The sequence below is a fragment of the Plectropomus leopardus genome, chromosome 12 (assembly GCF_026936395.1).
Source record: "Plectropomus leopardus strain MGB_pleo_1.0 chromosome 12, ASM2693639v1, whole genome shotgun sequence".
Classification (NCBI taxonomy): Eukaryota; Metazoa; Chordata; class Actinopteri; order Perciformes; family Serranidae; genus Plectropomus; species Plectropomus leopardus.
The window spans coordinates 29223615-29241952 of record NC_142187.1 but is presented as its reverse complement, the minus strand read 5'-3'; the positions used below and the strand labels follow the sequence as shown (position 1 = coordinate 29241952).

The 18338-nt window shown below is 39.0% G+C and overlaps 3 protein-coding genes across 3 annotated transcripts; 2 read left to right on the top strand and 1 right to left on the bottom strand.

The window, feature by feature from the left end:
• The first annotated feature begins 2514 nt into the window (after positions 1-2514).
• Positions 2515-7409, top strand: pnhd (pinhead). Its single transcript, XM_042497466.2, has 5 exons — positions 2515-2636; positions 2959-3235; positions 4715-4896; positions 5677-5735; positions 7256-7409. Exons 1-5 carry the CDS (start codon positions 2610-2612, stop codon positions 7404-7406), a joined length of 696 nt encoding a protein of 231 aa, XP_042353400.2. The 5' UTR covers positions 2515-2609; the 3' UTR covers positions 7407-7409.
• A 1854-nt stretch (positions 7410-9263) lies between these two features.
• On the top strand, positions 9264-12076 carry admp (anti-dorsalizing morphogenic protein). Its single transcript, XM_042497094.2, has 5 exons — positions 9264-9565; positions 9655-9791; positions 10358-10480; positions 10591-10780; positions 11471-12076. The coding sequence occupies exons 1-5, from the start codon at positions 9271-9273 to the stop codon at positions 11893-11895; spliced, it is 1170 nt and encodes a 389-aa protein (XP_042353028.2). The 5' UTR covers positions 9264-9270; the 3' UTR covers positions 11896-12076.
• An 84-nt stretch (positions 12077-12160) lies between these two features.
• On the bottom strand, positions 12161-17885 carry LOC121951215 (excitatory amino acid transporter 1-like). Its single transcript, XM_088085755.1, has 11 exons — positions 17830-17885; positions 17372-17564; positions 16845-16982; positions 16369-16576; positions 16247-16289; positions 16111-16168; positions 15817-15991; positions 15482-15715; positions 14194-14388; positions 13518-13652; positions 12161-13223 (listed from the first exon to the last, which is right to left on the bottom strand). Exons 2-11 carry the CDS (start codon positions 17544-17546, stop codon positions 13079-13081), a joined length of 1506 nt encoding a protein of 501 aa, XP_087941881.1. The 5' UTR covers positions 17547-17564; positions 17830-17885; the 3' UTR covers positions 12161-13078.
• Positions 17886-18338: the final 453 nt, after the last annotated feature.

Here is an 18338-nt window from a genome sequence, read left to right as displayed (position 1 = left end):
GTGGACGATGATCCGTTGATCCCGGGGAAAATGAGGGGATCATATCAACACTTCAAAGACGGACTAACACCTTATTAAGATATGAAGGAAGAATTGGTCAAATGCTAACATTATAATGTGGCCAAACATCGTTTCTGTGATTAAAAAGAGAGTTTTTGGAACATAATGTAAAATGAGCAAAACAAATAATTTAGGTTGCACCTTTTAGATGTAGAATTGACTAAATCTGAGGTGTATTCTGGGCCTTTTTGGCAATATATTGTGTTCTTATTTCAGAAGAAACCCTCAGAAATGTTATGTATAAACTGACTGATATGCCTAAATAACATGTCACATATTAAGTATGCTATTCTAATTCTTATTTTTGGCTTTTTCCTCTTGAGAGAGACAGAAGCTGAGATTTGAAGGGCAGTTCTGAGAGGGTCTGGCCATTTGGTGTCACGTTGAATAAACACAAAGGTGCTGGAGTTTTCAGGCTCAGGCCCCCACGCTGATCCTGTTTATGTGTTTGGGCCGGGTTTTGTTTTAAGTTCGGAGGTGCTAAACACCTTCCCCCTGAGATAAAAGATGATTAATGCCTTTGAGTGAGCGACGCTTTAATGGCTCGAGGCTACTTAAGCACTTCATTAGAGAGAGCTCGGGCCGGTGGACACACTCGAGCCTCTGGGTCCCTCGCAGCAGAAGCACGGGAGCTGGAGAGACCTCCTTTGAAGTGCCTGTAAGAACTGCATCCCACAAAGCATTCAGCATGGAAATTTGATTAGCTCTCGCTGTTTCTTGAGCCCACACCACTTTGAGAGCTTGTTTTCAGGTGACATTTGGGGCTGAAGCTTGATCCCATATAAATATCGGAGGCGTCAGAGAGCAGAGGGACACTCAGTATCAGGCAGCTGAGGGACGAAAGCCATGGATGTACCTCGGCCATTTCTTCTCCTCCTGTGTGCCCTCCACCTGACCTGTAAGTACTGTTTGTTTTTTTCAGTTCTGCTGTGTAATGATTGGTCAATCAACTGATTAGTCGATTAATTGTTTCAGTCATTTTTCAGGTAAAATTGTCAAACATTTGCTGGTTCTAGGTTTGTAAACATGAGAATTTGCTGCTTTTCTTTATCATTAATGAAAATTATTTGGGTTTTGGACTGCTGGTTGGACAAAAGAAGCAGCTTCCTTCTTCCTGAGCTCTGGGAGATTGTAATGAGTGATTCTTCAAGTTGTTTTGACATGTTTGAGTTAATGGATTAATTGTGAAAGCAGTCTGCAGATTATTGGATAATGAAAGTAAAAGTTACTCGTAGCTTTATGGTTGTGACTTTGCTCAAACATGTTTGCTTATCCGCACAACTGGTTCACATGAGTGTTAAAGAGGGTGTGATGCTGCACAGCAACGTGAGGCCAATTCACTTTCCACTGAACACAAAAAGTTAAAATAGCAAAAAAGTTGTTTTTTTCATGCAAATCCAAAATGAATGTTTCCAGAAGATCATTAATAAATAAAAAGAACATATTTTAAAAACCATCGATCTCAGCTTGTTAGAGAAGGTGACTTGGCATTTTCTGGAGATCAGACAAGCAATATCACTAGCATCTTTTGAATCCCTCCTTAAAACTTTCTTTGATAGGAAAGTATTCATTAATATTTAATATGTTGCTACTTTTTTATCACCTCTCCTTGGCTATTTTATTCTACTTTTTTAAATTTTATGATATGCAGGATTTAAGGAGTTGTTTGCATTTTATTGTATTGCTGCTGTGTTTAATCCACCTTTTTTTATCCCTGAGAAGCACTTTGTAACCTTGTTCAGAAAAGTGCTATATGACTTTAGATTTTATTATTATTATTATTGTTATTAAGTTATTCATGTTATTATTACAGATAAAAAACTAATTAAGAGTGACATCTTTTCATTCGTGAAGCTATTATTCTACCTAATTATCTAAATCACTGCAAACTAATGCTTTATATTTATAAACAACCTTGAGGAAACCGGATTCCTGGACTATTACATCCCATGTTTGAACTTGTGTGTAAACTTTTGTGATCTAATAGATACGAATTTGGTCATTATAAAAAATATAATGTTTTCAAAAATTCTACTGTTAACTCTTCATAAACTAAAAGGTTAACATTGTTAACTCCTTGATATGTTTTTATTTGTATATCTATTTATTTCTGTATTTATTTTTAATGTCTTCTAGTGAGCGGAGTGTATAGCAAACACGTAGATCACAGAAATCTGCTCACACAGAGACTGTGCTGCAGAAGACAGAGCCACTTTGTCTACATCGGTCAAGGTAAAGTGCCACCACGTTACTTTTAACAGTAAATGCACATTTTAAATTTGTCAGTAAATGCATGTCTGTAATCGTCAAACAGAAGCTAGAGTGTGTTTTGTTAAACAGATAGAGATGTTAAAAAGCAATTTAGATCCATTTTAATTAATTTTAATAATAATTCCATCTCTGTCTGACACTAATTATGTGTTTCTCTCTCCACAGACATCTCTGGGAGTCCTGTCAGTGTCGATGTGGGACTGTGCAGGTCTCACTGTGGGGGATCATCCAGACCATCACATGAGGCAGGACAGCAGGATTACTCCAAACATGCATCAATGCTGGAATTTCTCAGGAGCAAGAAAGTAAGTGAAGTCCCCACAAACGACCACAGGAGGGCGCTGTAACTTTGTGATTGTTTGACATGTTGTCCTGTTGAAACTCCATTAGGCCTTTACATGATAATTTAGTAATTTCTAAAGCGTTATAAAACACGTGTTTTACTATTAAAATCAATATTAATAATTTGCTGCATAACTTTTGGTAGACATTTATATTAACAGAGCAAAACATGAACAACAACAGTAAAAACACAAATATTTTGAAAATAATTTGCATTATTTTGATAAAAAGCACACAGAAACATGTTTTGACATGTCTGACACACAATTACTCGCCTTACAAAAGATGGGAGCGCGCGAGCCTGCCGCTCCAGAGAGCCCCGCGCCGCTGAACCAGCTGCCCTCGTGCGGGATGAACCAGGTGTGTGAGCCGACAGGGATGCGCGTGGACCGGCTGCTGCTGCTGGAGGGGCCCCGGGAGGTGGAGGTCATCCAGGAGTGCCAGTGCGAGGTCAAAATGACCCAGTGCATCCGCGTGCCCGCGCTCAGGACCTTCTACTCCGAGACTCCGTATGAGACGGTCATCGACGTGGGAGCGTGCTCGCGCTCTAAGGGCTCACCAGGTGTGTGTGTGTGTGTGTGTGTGTACCTGTCTGTTTCAGATAAAAACAAAACAGGACAGAGAGCAGCCTGACAAATAAAAAGTTTCCACCACAGACAGAAACACTGAATACCGACCACGCGGCAGTAAAGTTGTGCAGTCAGTTGATCGATCAGCCGGTTTAAATATCAATTAAAAGTTTTAATCGACTATCTCTGGTATCAGGTCAGTTTAAGTGAAGGGAGAACAGCTTTCACCGGAAGTAACTTTTTTTCACTTCCTTTACACAATTAGTAGTTTATGTCCAAATAAAGTTAGGCAACAAGTTTAAGTGGATGTTGAGCTTTAAAACTACCCTGATGCAAAGAGCAAAGTGTCGCTGTCCTAGAATATTAAAAAACAGTGAATTTCAGTGTGTTTGTGGTGCAAACGGGCATTTCTTGGACTTTAGGACATTGGGGGGCCTCAGTAGGGGGATCCAAGGGGATCCTTAACTTGATTTTTTTTTAATGAACAAGCTCTGTTTTGATGCTTTTTATGCACTCTGGCACCGGATTTTCCCTAAAAACTATTATTTTTTAACCAAATTAATTATGAATTGTGATGAGAAAAGTAGTAGTAGCTCTTTGTAATTAGTACTGAGCACAGAATACCTGACAATTACAAAAAGTGTACTTTTCAGATGAGTTATGAATTATACAGCAAAATATATAAGTAGTTGTAGTAGTGCTTAAAGAATACTTCACAACCATTATCATTAAAAATGCATTGAGTCATATAAATATTTAAATGTATGTATTTGCAGTGGTGGAATATAACCAAATACATTTATTCAAGTAGAAGTTTGAATGATGGCAGATTATTAGATCCAGGGCTTTTTTGTGGCCAATTGCTATTTTTAAAATGTATTTATTTATTTATTTTATTTTATTTGGATGCCCATTAGCCTTTGCCAATGTAACTGTAGCTACTCGTCCTCGGGGTCAACACAAGTAAACATTAAAATATAATGTTAAACAAACATATAAGTAAAAATTGAAGGAAAATTGGAACAAAAAAACAAAATTGAAAAAAAGGAAAACTATTTAAAAAAAACCCAGCAACACACAAACAACAGCAAAAAACGATAAAATAAAATAAATTAACAATATATATAACCTATTTGATCAAAGGCTATTTCTGAAACATCCCAGGGCGAAGCCTCAGATGCAGAGGCCTGACATCACCACTGGGTCTGAAAACAATGTTAAAACAGTATATTTACTTTAGTTATACTGATGAATATGAAAAACTGAATTCTGTGTGTTTGATTGTAATCTAATGGAAATATCCAAACACTTCAGATATACACTATTTTGTCACAGCATCAGATAAAAAGACAACTAAAACTGATGTCTCAGTCTTTGCAAAGCTATTCCTGTGTTGTTAAAGTGTTTACATTAGAATCAAAGATTGTGCTGCTCTTTTTGGACACTAACTTTTCTCTTTAAATCCTCCTCAGAGGGATTCTCCTGTGTCCCCACTAAGTTTGACTCAGCGTTGGTGGAAACCCCAAACAAAGTGGACCTCATCCAGACGGTGGCGACCTGCGAGCTGAAGGAAAGCTGCTACAGGGTCCCATATGTGGAGTATTATTATGAAATAGTCCACCATGGAGACGGAGTCAAAGAGGAGAGGCTCAAAGTAGGTGTAAACTCTGAACTATCACCAAAACTTCTCATTCCTAGTTCTTAGAAATCATTGGTCGTGTTCCAGCTTTTCAAATAAGCTTCTTGTCTTCTTTGAGTAGCACGGCGTACTTAACACTGGAAGAGTGCTTCATTTGTGATGCCAGTTTCACACTGTCTTTTGTACTCAGGCTGAGAGGAAACGGGGGTCTCGCTGGGTGCCAGACAGTAATGAAGTATCTTTATTCATCAGACACATGTGTGGAAGACAGCACTTAATCACGCTAATCCACTGGCCAGTGGCTGGAGCAGGATGTGCTGCATGCTTATTCATGCACAACCTGCAACAATACACGTGATAGACTGGCTCAGTCTCAGCTCAACTTTTTGTAAAAAAATACAATAAAAGCATGATTTAAACTGCTCTGTCGGGGGCAGATTCAGACTCATTAATCTCCTTTCAGTTATAACTTCCACAAAAGTGAAACCTTTGAAACAAAGTTCATCCACAAACCTCTAAATGCTGCAAAGATCAATATGATTATTCAAGATTTTAACACCAGACTTTACGAGATTAATAACTTTTTTGATTTCCACATAAGACTTAAGTTGTATTCCTGTACCCAGTTGGTCATTTGCTGATGAGGGCGCGAGGTGCAGCGCAAACACAAATGGGCCCCGCAGGTGTCGAATCAAAGCACCTAAAATGCTAAACAGCAGCTGGACTCAACTGGGTCAATATTTGTGACCAGCTGTGAGCTGATTGCCGTCTCTCTGTGTTGCTAATTTTCCACAGGAAATAGACGTGGGCAGATGTTTGGGAGGCTGCACTACAGGAAACCGATGCCTTCTCAGGTAAGCATGAACACAGCTGCTACACACACCCACACACACACCTCGCAACTGCCCGTGAGCTCTGACACGTTCGGCACTCAGCATGCGTTTAAATCCTACACCAAATGTCCCTCTGTTACCTTCTGCTTTATTTTGAGAATGTGGCAGACTTCTAACAGTGTCATGTCAGTTTATCTAATATGTATAAGAAAAAATATGTATAATATTTTTACTGAGTATTTTAAGTGTTTCAAAATATAAAATACAAAAAACATATACCTCAGGCTGAATTATAATGTATAAAGTAGTATTTAGGGTTTAGAAATACAGAAAAATTATTTGCATTATGCTACAAACATAGTTTTCCCCTTCTGGGTGCCACTAAAGGAGAACCAGGCCCATTTTCCAAATTCATCTACGGTATTCCTGAGATGACCCAAAAATAAAAGTAAAAATGAACCACTTTCTCTCAAACACAAAAACTGGAGCACTAAAACTCAAATTTGTCATAGCGTATAACGTCTGGGGCTGCTCCATAGATAATAAATTGTGAAAGCTGATTTAGACGTATGGGAAGTGTATGGGAACATTTTCTGCTTTAGAACTGAGAACACTACAATAAAATAAAGCTAATTTGAAGAAAACAAAAATTCTGTGGGCCCACAAAATCAGGCTCACATTCATTGTGTATGAAGCAGCTTCAGACTAAATACTTCTCTGGTTTCTGGCTTTGATAGACAGTAGCTCATGTTCACTTTCCCACATCATGGAAACAATATACAGAAATTCTATATTTAGGTGGTGTTCCCCTTTAAGTCACTCTAAGGTTGTTAGAATGATATTTTTCATTTCTGACAGTATCACAGAAATATTTTGTTATCAACCCTCAGCACCTCATTGAAGCTAAAGGGTGTTTACATTAAGTGAAAAACTCAGAGACCCCAGACATGGTTTTTAAAATGCAACACCACTTTATCAAATCCGAATATTCTACATGTATGGTGCTTTCTTGTTAAACACAATTTCCCTGAATCCAACCTGAAGTATTCAGTAGCCTATATTAGCAAACTTTAAACTTGTTCCCAGTACAGTTTTCAGATGCACAGTATGAGTTTGGCATCACTTTCCCAACAGCAGATCAGTAATGCATGTCTTGAATTGAAATGAAACATGAAATTAATTTTGTGTGCTGAACTGTTGCAAGACATTTAGCAGAAGTGGACAATTAAAAGGTCCGAAATGTCCCTGGACAGTCACGAGAGAAGCACATACTTAAGTTGATAGTTTCACTTGACAAATCAACAGATCATTTAGGTATTCAGCTGATATTTATCTGTGAAAGAAGCAGAACGTTTTTCCTACTTTACTTCAGTTAAACACTTGATGACATCACAATTTTGAGTCTTAACACTCAGATTTTTGGATCTGCTACTCTTTTTAGGTTATGGGACTAACATGTATGCATTTTAAAAATGGGTGTAGTTCCCTTTTAAGAGGTTATTTGATAAAGTGCACAAAGTCATTTTAATTTTCTTTTGCAGGAGTCCATCTGATCCAGCAATCTGCCACTTATGGGCTGAAAGACAGTCCAGCTCTTGTGTCTCTCAGGGCTACGAGAGCCACAGTTTCCTAAACCAGCATGGACAGATACGCACCGTCCTCTCCATCACTTCCTGCCATTGCCAAAACTGAACACAGCGCCCCCTATAAGAAAAAAACCTCCAATCTCATCTCAGAAGTTGAAACATTTTTATTCACAGCCCACTGATGACTACAGCAAACACTATAACCTTTGCTCCCTTAAAGTATTATTGTATTATATGTAATATATGTAAAAATGATAATTTTGTAAATAAATTTAATGCAACAAGTAGTGAGGACTTTTCATTGGACAACTGCACAGCAAAGTTTTATCAAACTGCAAATAAAACAGGAATAATCCCACTATTGAGAAAGCAACCTTTAAATGGCACTAAAGACATTCTACCACAGATCAAACAGAGCATGTAGTGTGTGTTTTAAATTATTATATAAATGTAATTAGTATGTTAAGCAAGTAAGTTTTGAGTTTAGAAAACATGAAACATGTTAATGAAAGAGAAACAAGAGGAAGTATTGTCAGGCCTCACAGATGGAAAACAAGTTATGAATCAATTAAATCTGAAAAATAAAATAAAATAAAATAAAATAAAATAAAATAAATACATTTGTATTAGGGTCTGAAGTTTCAAAAAGCCAAAATGAGGCTTTGAAGAAGCACTGCAAAGGAGCACATTGAAAAGCCAACCAATGTCGTAATTGTCCCTTTGAAAAAACACACGTGCAGGTCGTTAATAGCTCCTTATTTTGATATGAACGTGTGAAACAACTCTTTGGTTGTTTTCTTTTCCTTCATCCTAAACGAAGACGTTTTATGGCTTGCTTACAAGGTGTCATGTAGAAAACAACTTTGATCTCTTAAATGTTTATTACAATGGGGGAAACACTTTTTTCAGCGTCAAACTGTCTGTTTCGCTCGTGCGTAATTTGTGCGTAAAGATCAAAGTAGCCAAATGGCACAGTGAGTCATTTCTGAGGGAAGGACTTGAGCTGGCTTTGGGAAATAAATGAAAAGTAATTAAGTTTGAAGAATGACTTAGATTTTTGTGTGTGTGTGTGTGTGTGTGTGTGTGTGTGTGTGTGTGTGTGTGTGGAGGGGGGGTCTTTTTCTTGTCACAGTTTTTTTTTTTTAAATAATTTCATAATTTATATGTAAGCTCTGTTTAAAGTTTTGGTCCATAGGAAACCCAAAATTTCCAGTATTTAAGCCATTATCAGTATAACGTGTTGTAACTGCATTTTGTTATTTAATTCACACTGGAAGTCATAATCAAAAAGATTTATGTGAAGCTGCCGTGAATTCAACACAAAAACAGTCACAGCAATGAGTGAGTCCAGTTGGAGTTCTTTTACAAAACAAAACTGCAAATTTGCTGATTATCCAGCTGGAACTGGATAAGCAGTTATGTAAATCCCGCGACGTGTAGCCACCGACACCCGTCTCTTTATCCAAGTAATTGGTTTCCACCTAAGACACTGTGCCCATTATTCTAAATTAATGGATTCATTTAGGCGCAGCTGACCCCCCGCGGTGCGTGCACTTCCTCAAATCATCAGCTCCAAGTTCTGTCCACATTCCTCCACAATAACATGAATCACTGGAGAAAAAAATATATCCCACAACAACAAAGTCACTGGTCAATAAGTGCAGAGCTTTTTCAAAGGCTGGAATTAGTTTATTTGAGCCTTTATTGCCAGACGTGGGGGCAATAGGCTTGAATAAAATCTACAATCGGGTTCACACCTTGTTAACGCCGCCATTAGTCCCCCTTTATACTCGCTGATAGGTGATTTACATTTGCGACCAAATAGCATCTTTACTGCTGTTTGCCGAGGCTTTGGGGGCACTGAGGAGCATTTGATATAAAAAGACGAGACTCCAGGAGTCTGCAGTCACTCCAGCTCCAAGTTACTGACCGGTTGTTTGGTTCGAGGACGCAAAGGAATCTACTCAGAGATGCTGCTGTTTGTGATCAGCTTGGCCGCTTTAGTTTGCGCCGCATCTGCCCGGCCTTCACTCAGCTACCTGGAGAATCATTTCATCGCCGATAATGAGTCAGAGGAAGTACGCTCAGCTGCCATCAAGAGACTTTTGGAAGTTTTTGGGATGGAGGACCCCCCTGTTATCCATGCGCACAAGCAGCCACCTCAGTACATGCTCGATCTGTACAACACGGTTGCAGACGTGGACGGTGTGACCAGGGATCCCTATCTCCTGGAGGGGAATACTGTGCGCAGTTTCTTTGACAAATGTAAGATTTGATTCGTGCACGTTTGCAACAGTTAAGTGTAGTCAGGTTTGTTTGTTCTGGTCTCTAATGATGTATTTTTCTCTGTGCAGTGCACAGCGAACAGGTGGAGTACAGGTTCAACCTCTCCACGGTTGCCAGAACTGAGAAGATTCTCACTGCAGAGCTTCATCTTTTCAAGCTGCGACCTCAAGCAACGCTGACATTCAACAGACACCACTTCTGCCAGGTATGCACCACCAGATCAATTATGGTAACTTAACATTTTACGGAAATACACCTAAATATGGCTCTTCCGTCCATGCAAAAGGCACCACCTCTCTATACACTGTGACAAATGGCTGTAAAAAAATATGACCAAATTCTAATGAAAATCTCAATGCCTTTTGGAGGCCATATTACACTGTAAACCTCTACTGTAAAATATAAATTTAACAGTAATTAATTCACAGTATTAACACTGTAAAATAATGGTAGGATTCTTTTTGTGTCCTTTTGGTTGCTTTGTGTCTCCTTGCTGTTCCCTTGTATGTATTTGAGGTTATTGTCCATTTTGGTTAAAATATGTCTCTTTGTAGTCATTTTGTGTCCTGTTGCAGTTCCTTTGCATCTGTTTTTGGTCATTCTGAGTCTTTTCCTGGTTGTTGCCTGTTTGAAATTGGTGACATTTTGCAGGTGATGGCCAGAGTGCCATGACACTTTGGGCCCTGAGCCTGTGCAGAGTCGCCTGTTTTTTAATCCATCCATGCTCTCTTGGACAGATCTGTAATCCTCCATCTCTTCTGTCTCCTTCAGGTTAGTGTTTATCAGCTCCTCGACACCAGCAAAAACAACAACACGGAGGAGAAAAGGCTGCTATCTTCTCGACTCATCCCAGTCCACTCCACTGGGTGGGAAGTGTTCACCATCACACAAGCAGTGAGTATCCACTTCTCCTCAAGGCCTGCATTAACTTCCATAGGTGCATTCCTGATCACACACGCTTGGATTCAGTGTTTTAAGTGACTAACGTGAACTTCTTCTTGAAGGTTCGCTCCTGGATGATAGATGAAGGCAGTAACTTGGGGCTCCACGTGGTGGTTCGGACCCTGGGAGGAAGCCAGATGGATCTGAAGCTGATCCGATTTGCTTCAGGACGCAACCACCACCAGAGCAAACAGCCCATGTTGGTCCTCTTTACAGACGATGGCCGCCGCTCTACCACTCTCGAAAGCATAGGTAAGATTTAGGTTAGCCCTTTAAAACTTCGACATCAGTTTTCTTGTGCTGCATTCAGCACCCTTTGAAACTTGAGTAAATCGGTTTGATTTCTTTCAAAAATGTTAAAACCAACTTGGCAAGAAATTACCTGAAAATTAGTTTCAATTTAAAAAAGGTGGTGGGGGGGGGGTTATTTGAAAAAAAAAATGGGGGGGGAATTACATAATAAAAGTTATGATACTGGATTTTTTTTTTTTTTTTAAATGCCTTTTAGGACGCTTTTTGAGTTTTCTTGTAAGTTTTTGTCTACTTCTTGATGAGCAGGGGTGTAGGTAAGAATTATGGGGGCCCAGGGCCCCCAAGCCCCCCATCCTTTTCTCATGCGTGTTTATCTATTATAAGAATTTCTATTCCAACTTTATTAACATTTTTACATTTTGTAAACATATTATTTTACCAATCAGTTATCAGACAAATTTCTGAAGAAAAATCTGACGTCCAATGCTAATTGGCTACCAAAAGCCAAACTTTCAGCAGTTGGCTGCTGACAACCAAACGCTTTTCAGAATAAGAGCAATGTCGGAAAACAAAGTACATAAACTATTCTGAAAAATTAACTTGAGATGTCCTGCTGTACCCCATTCCAGAGGAATATAAAATACCGTTGGTTTGTTGGTTTTTTTCTAACAAAACACTTTCCTTCACTAGACCCAAACGATACCACAGCCACTTCCAGCCTGCCCCAGGCCCCCATGTCAGGCCCGCCCTCCCGGATCGCCCGCTCCCTGGACTACAGCGAGGAGGAAGGTGTGTCCTCACCCTGCCAGCGCCAGCCTCTCTACGTCGACTTCGAGGAAATCGGCTGGTCAGGCTGGATTGTGTCGCCCCGGGGTTATAACGCATACCACTGCAAAGGCTCCTGCCCCTTCCCTCTGGGTCAGAACATGAGGCCGACCAACCACGCCACCGTCCAGTCCATCATCAACGCCCTGAAGCTCATCAAAGGCATTGAGACGCCATGCTGCGTGCCCGACAAGCTCTTCTCCATCAACTTGCTCTACTTTGACGATGACGAGAACGTGGTGCTAAAACAGTATAATGACATGGTGGCAGGAAGCTGCGGCTGCCACTGACATCAACTAGTCGCCATTGTCGGGCTGCATAGATATTCATAAAAATACTGTAAATATGGGTTTTGGTGCAGAGACAGCCAGCTGCCCTTTAAAAATCAATTGTAAGTAATGAGTAATGTGCAGAGTCCCATATGTGTATTATATGTAAATATCCATAAATTATAATATATGGCAGTGATGGAAGTGATATCCTGTAAAAGATGTGAATGTGTATATTTTATGTTTTCAGGTGTAAATTGTTAGTCAGAATAAATGTTATAAAAAAAACAGTTCTATGAGTTTATTGCTAAAATATACTTCACGCAAAAATGTGACATTATATCAAGGTCTAAACAGAAGTGTAAATGATTATGACAGAAAAGCAAAATATTAAGCTCTCACAATGGTCAACATCTGGGTCAAAGGACAAAAAATCGTGACACTTTTGCCCAATCCCTGCAATATTTACAAAAATAAATAAATGAGCAAATAAATAAATGGTCAAAGTGGAAGAATGCTTGCAGTCTTCTAAAATGACCAAAGATTTATACCAACAATAATTAGATTCAGAAGCAATATCATCAGCTGATTTCAAACTAAATCAATCCTCAGTCATAGCATAAAGCTCCCTGCAGTAACATTGCTTAAAAATGAGAGATTTTGTATTTTAGGAAGAAAAACTACTTCACGTCGACATGGGTATACACAGGGTGTGTACAGGCAGTGTAAAAAGGGCCTAATGATGGAGTATAGTGAGACATTACACCAATATTTCCTTTACATTAGGTCAGATCATACAGAGTTGTCAGGATTATTGTTAATTTAACATTGTTGTTATTTTCTTAAAATGGCCAGATTAATCTGCACACAGAACATACCTGAAGTACTTTGAAAATTTTCCTGAAATTGGTGTTTTCTGACTCTGATGAGGAAGGCAGCGATGTCATTGTAAGTACAGTAACAGGTGTATGTCAAGAAAAGTTTTAATGCAATTAAAGCGTCTCTTTTCAATACTACAGACTCTACTGTCTATACTGTATATTGCCTAAACTAAGATGGAAATTGAAGAAGTATTCTAAGGAAGTAATGTGTCCTTGTATATTAACAGTAATATTTGATATGTTGGCACCGGTGCCATCATGTATTTTCCTAAACATTAATTTAGCTTCAATCAAAGTGCAAGGCTTCACTCTGGTATTATTTCTCAGTTAGAAGGTTTCACTTTGTTTTCCTCCACTAAGCATTCTTCTGCAGGACCGGAGCTCTGCAGCTCATGTCTGGAGAGATGCTGCACTATACCCACACCGATACAGTCACCCAGCACATTGGTGGTCGTCCTCAAACGATCTCTATCAACAAACAAACAGGAAGTTCTGAGGTCAGGAACTAGTTAATGTGACTTGAACACAACCACAAACAAGTATAGACAGTCTAATGTTTTTCAGGATGTGTAACTTTGTATTTTCCTCTTCACAACAAATATAAGCAGTCCACCAAGAAATAACAAATGCGTATGGAGTATGTAGCACAACCGTGGCAGTACATTTCAAAACGCTCATTATTTAGATCAATTTGCCATCGTCACACAAACATGACAAACCGCTCCTCAAACTCTGTCAATGAACAAACGAGCACAAACTTACAGCATCCAGTCAACAGTGACGATAAATGAAATGCCTTCAACGGGCAGTCCAACTGATGTCAACACTATCGCCATGGCTACCATGCCGCCCTGCGGGATACCTGTGGCCCCGATAGCAGTAACTGTGGCAGTGATACTGGAATTAAATGATATTGAAAGATGAAAAAGGATCAGTGATTAACTCTGCATACACAGGAAATAATATCCCAGAGACTGAACTATGAAAGATTAAAATATGCAAGCGTTGTATTAAAGTACTTTAAATGTTTTCACACCTGTGACGATGTGTTAAATTAAAGCACATATTTTTGTCTATTATCTCTGTATATTGTACATATTCTCTAGACTCTGTAAACTTTTGCACATTCCCTGGTAAAAAAAACGGTATTGCTCTGTTAAAACAGAAATATTGTAAATATTTGTTTTTATATTTTTTTCATATCTAATCATTTTTTTGTTTGAGTCTATTTTTAAGTTTGTTAATTCATTTTAAAAGGTGCATAGTACCTGAAACAGGCCAACATTAGTGCGTACATGAGGGATATCTAAGATATCTATGACAGACGTCTTTGAAGTAGTTTGGACAAATTCCTATTTTGTATTAGAAAACCTACTGAATCTGTTTCTGATTTTAAAAAAAGTGACAGAACATGTTTCCAGTGTGCATTTAATCTTACCTGATGATGATGATTTGACCCACATCCAGCTCCATATTATGGACTTGTGCGATGAATATGGCAGCGACTGCTTCATAAAGCGCTGTGCCGTCCATGGTCATTGTGGACCCTATAGGCAGTATGAAGTGTGTCACCCGTTTGTCCATGTTGAGATTCTGCTCAAGGCAGCGGTATGTGACAGGTAGAGTCACAGAACTGGAAAAAACAAAAAATACAGTCAATTTTCAGTTGTAATCAAAGCCAAAGTCAAAATTCAGTAGTTTGTTTTATAAGTGTTACATTCTGTATTTGGAGGGTTTACACCAAAATCAAATATGCATGTTTTATCTCTTACCTGTAGTGTTATTTATCAATCTATTTATCAATTCTGCCTTCTTTCCAATATAATGGAACTAGATGGCACTCTGCTTTTAAAGCTCAAAGCACCAAAAAAAAACCCAGTCACTCAAAATAATCCACAGACCTTTTTTGTACACATGCCAACCGTATCACTGCGCTGAAGGAAGAGTGCATCTATTCAAGGACGAGAGGCTCGTGCTTGTGACTGCACGAGATGCAAACATTGATAGCACACCTGGCATCACTAGCTCATTTATGTTGTGTAGATAGCAGTTAGGCCAGCCAAATCTATTTATTTTGGCAATTAGATAATTCAAAGTGCTTTACATTAAAAAATCCCAAAAAAGAGACAAAGTGCAAAAGAAACAAATCATAATAGGACATTTAAATACAACTAAAAATGCATTAAAAAACTGTAGAATACAAAAGAGAAACATGACTAAGATACAAGAATAAGAGTTACAGTGCATTGCAAGAAATTGATACTTTGATTTGATAAAAAGCAGCAGCAAACGTTTTCAGCCTCTATTGAAAGACCAGCAGTTTCTTTGATGCACGCTTCGTCTGCGCGGTAACAGATGACTGGCGTAGTTCAGTAGCAGAAAAATAGTTCCTGAATGAAACTGCTCACAACAAGGTCTGTGGATTATCTTGAGTACCAGGTCATGATCTCTGGAAAGAGACATTCCTGTTGAGTTTTCTAATGTATTTTTTTGGCGCTTTGAGCTCCATGAGCCGAGAGCTTTCTAGTTCCATTATATTGAAGAAAAGGCAGACATCCGACTTATATCTCCAACACTCTGCAACTCACACCAAAACCATCTAAATTGATAAATAGCACCACAGGTAAGAGGGAAAGTATTGTTTCTTTGATTTGGGGTTGAACTGTCCCTTTAAATGTATGTACTGCATTCTGTTAAAAACAGTGGAGACTGGCGATCCAGCTCACCTTGATGAAGTCCCAAAGGCAGTGGTGAGAGCCTGGAAGAGACCAAACATAAAACTGAAGGGATTCTTACGAGTGACCACGAAATAGATGAGGGGAAGGGTGAGGAGGCTGTGGATCATCAGGCCAAAGGTCACGGTGAGAGCATATTTGGCCAGCTGGAGACCAATAACTTTAATGCTTTTCAGCCTCAAAATCTGTCCTCCAACCAAGAAGAGGATTCCCACGGGGGAATACCTGTGTGAGAAAGATGAAACACAGCAAAGGTGCAATTAAGGGTCGACTTCAGACTTTAAAAAATATGTTCACATCTTGTGACAGCAGCTTCTCGTTCTCACCAGATGACGATGCTGATCAGATGCATGGTGGCTTTATTCAGGCAATCAAACAGGTCCGTCAGAGGTTTTCCCTCATTCTCCATACTGCCCAGGGTGAGGCCAAAGGCGATACAGAAAAGCAGTAAACCCAAAATATTCACCCCGTCTGTGGTTGCTGTCATCGGCACTGTGTCGTCTGTTGGGTTACCGGTAACACCATTACAAGTCATGATAATAACCATTCATATTAAACAAAGTAAACAGAAAGAAATGGTCACAATTGCCAAGAAGCAAAAATTGTATCACTGTACTCACTTTTTTGAGTCAGATTGATGACATTGTGACTTGGGATTTTGGAATAAACTGTTTTATACTGGAGAAAAGAAGATCAGCATTGAAAAGTATCATTAAAAAAAACAATAAAGAAAAAAGAAATCTCTGCAGCTCTCACCTTTATGAAACAAGCAGTCACCAGATTTGACGGAAACATGTTTCTGCAAAGCAAAGAAACAGATGTCGGCTTACGCTGAATGATACATCTGACAGAGTGGATTGATCCTTTTTGATGCTCACCTGATCAGATCCAGAAAGGCATCCATAGTCTGCACTACTTCAACTTTACCACCAGAGGACGCTGAGGTGTTCCCGGTTGATTTCCCCGGCTGGATAAGAACAACCAGTATGATTCCAGTGAACACAGCCATGACTGTCGTTATTATGTAATAGCAGAGAGCCCAGAGCCCCATTTTCCCATTAGCCTTCTTGTCCAAAGATGACATGTCTGACCGGAAAAAGACAGAAGAAAGAAAAAGACAGAAAAAGAAAGAAAGACAGTGAAACATATGAATGTTACTCCAAGTTTTAAGTGAATGGTTGAAATACAGTATTTGTTATACTTGTTATCTCTGCAATATGCACTATATGTAGGTTTTATGAACAGAGGTTTGTAAATTTACTAAAAACCTTTTCACAAGAGATGCAGGACAAACTGCAACAGCCACCCAGCAGCATGTGAGGGGCCATTTGACCGTAACATCCGGGGATCTCACCTGAAACCAGACTGGAGGTGATGAGAGGAAGCACCAGCATCTGTAGCATCTGTAACAACAGCTCTCCAGGAAAGGTGAAGTATTTTATATCTCTGGCTGTCATGTTAGTGGACTGCAGAGTAAAGCCCAGGCCAATCCCTTTAGAAAAATACAAAGGTCAACATGTCAGTTTGTCAAATAACAGAAAATACCAACTGTAGTATAATCAATACATAAAGCAATGCTGGGAAAAAACAGCAATATACATTTTTTAAAAATTAACAGAAACAGGTGTAATCTTCATTAACAAAAAGTTTCATCAGGGAATACACATACACATAATATGATGTCAATGCCACTACAGAAGAGACTTGATGATCACTAAAATTAGATGGGATATATCGTTATCGCCCACCAGTTGTTAAATATCGGCTTATCGGATATCAGCAACAAAATCAAATATCATGCATCCCTAATTTCATCCCAGATTTACACCCTCAAATTAAGTTTAAATTTGACGGACAATATTAACTCATAGAGAGACTTACCTGTGACAATAGCAGCGACAGTGAGAAGAACAAAAGCATTTCTCTTGAGAAAACCTTTAATATTGCACTTTTTCTCAGGTGAGGAATCCAAACTAGAAGGCTCAAAAGTCCCCTGGTGTGACTGGGCGTCGTGGACATCCGTAATGTCCACTGTGCTAGGCTTGGACGGACACATATTCTGCTCAAAGACAGACTGCAAAAAAAAAGACAAGGAGGACATTTAATACAGCATTAAAAATATGCCTCTTTATAATAGCTTTCCAATGTAGTATACACAATTAACACGAGGAGGAAAATGACAGAATTTATGGTATTTTGTTGAAGAAGATACAACAGTGCATGCAACATGAAACATAAAAAGTAAAAACATAAAGGCAAGTCTACGAAAATCAGTTTTAAGAAGTACTTAAAAGCAGTCTTCATTCTGGTGGTACTGATGAAAAAAATATAATTCAAACCTGACAAACAGCTGGAGAGTTCCTGATAGTTCCCTCTTAACACTTGAACTGGTTTGGTGCAAGTTCAAAATTCTTTGTTTTTATTAATGTACGATTCCTCCCCTGATTCCCTTGGGCCATCAGTTTAATCCTTTCACATGTTTGAGCACATGAAACACTAAATATTGGGTGGAACCCTTTTTAATTTTATTACTCACATTGCTTAAGCCAGCACTTGTAAATAGCACTAATGGTCGGCTTGTCTGTGTGGTTCCACATCTGGCAAAGCGACAACATTTCAGGGCATGTAGCATCCTTCTAAGAAGTCATAAACCCTCCAGGTGGTGAGATGATTCATGGCAGGTGCAGGCTGCTGGAGGATACACTCACCAAACAGCAGCAAAGCACACATCCGCTTAAGACTGAATATGTTAAAGCATAAAAGCCTTTGAAGGTACTATCAAATGAATGGGATGTGATGGGTGTGGGCAGTGGTTGCCTACGAGTTTTGATTACCTTTTCATCAGGGG

Coding starts and splice junctions, on each gene's coding strand:
- LOC121951215 (XM_088085755.1), bottom strand. CDS start 17,546: ATGTGTCCGTCCAAGCCTAGCACAGTGGACATTACGGATGTCCACGAC. Junction 16,983..17,371: donor TGTCGCTGCTATTGTCACAG/GTAAGTCTCTCT, acceptor ATTTTTCTAAAG/GGATTGGCCTGGGCTTTACT. Junction 13,653..14,193: donor GGTCAAATCATCATCATCAG/GTAAGATTAAAT, acceptor ATTTAATTCCAG/TATCACTGCCACAGTTACTG.
- admp (XM_042497094.2), top strand. CDS start 9,271: ATGCTGCTGTTTGTGATCAGCTTGGCCGCTTTAGTTTGCGCCGCATCT. Junction 10,481..10,590: donor TGTTCACCATCACACAAGCA/GTGAGTATCCAC, acceptor TTCTTCTTGAAG/GTTCGCTCCTGGATGATAGA. Junction 10,781..11,470: donor TACCACTCTCGAAAGCATAG/GTAAGATTTAGG, acceptor TTCCTTCACTAG/ACCCAAACGATACCACAGCC.
- pnhd (XM_042497466.2), top strand. CDS start 2,610: ATGCTGGAATTTCTCAGGAGCAAGAAA. Junction 2,637..2,958: donor AATTTCTCAGGAGCAAGAAA/GTAAGTGAAGTC, acceptor GCCTTACAAAAG/ATGGGAGCGCGCGAGCCTGC. Junction 3,236..4,714: donor GCGCTCTAAGGGCTCACCAG/GTGTGTGTGTGT, acceptor AATCCTCCTCAG/AGGGATTCTCCTGTGTCCCC.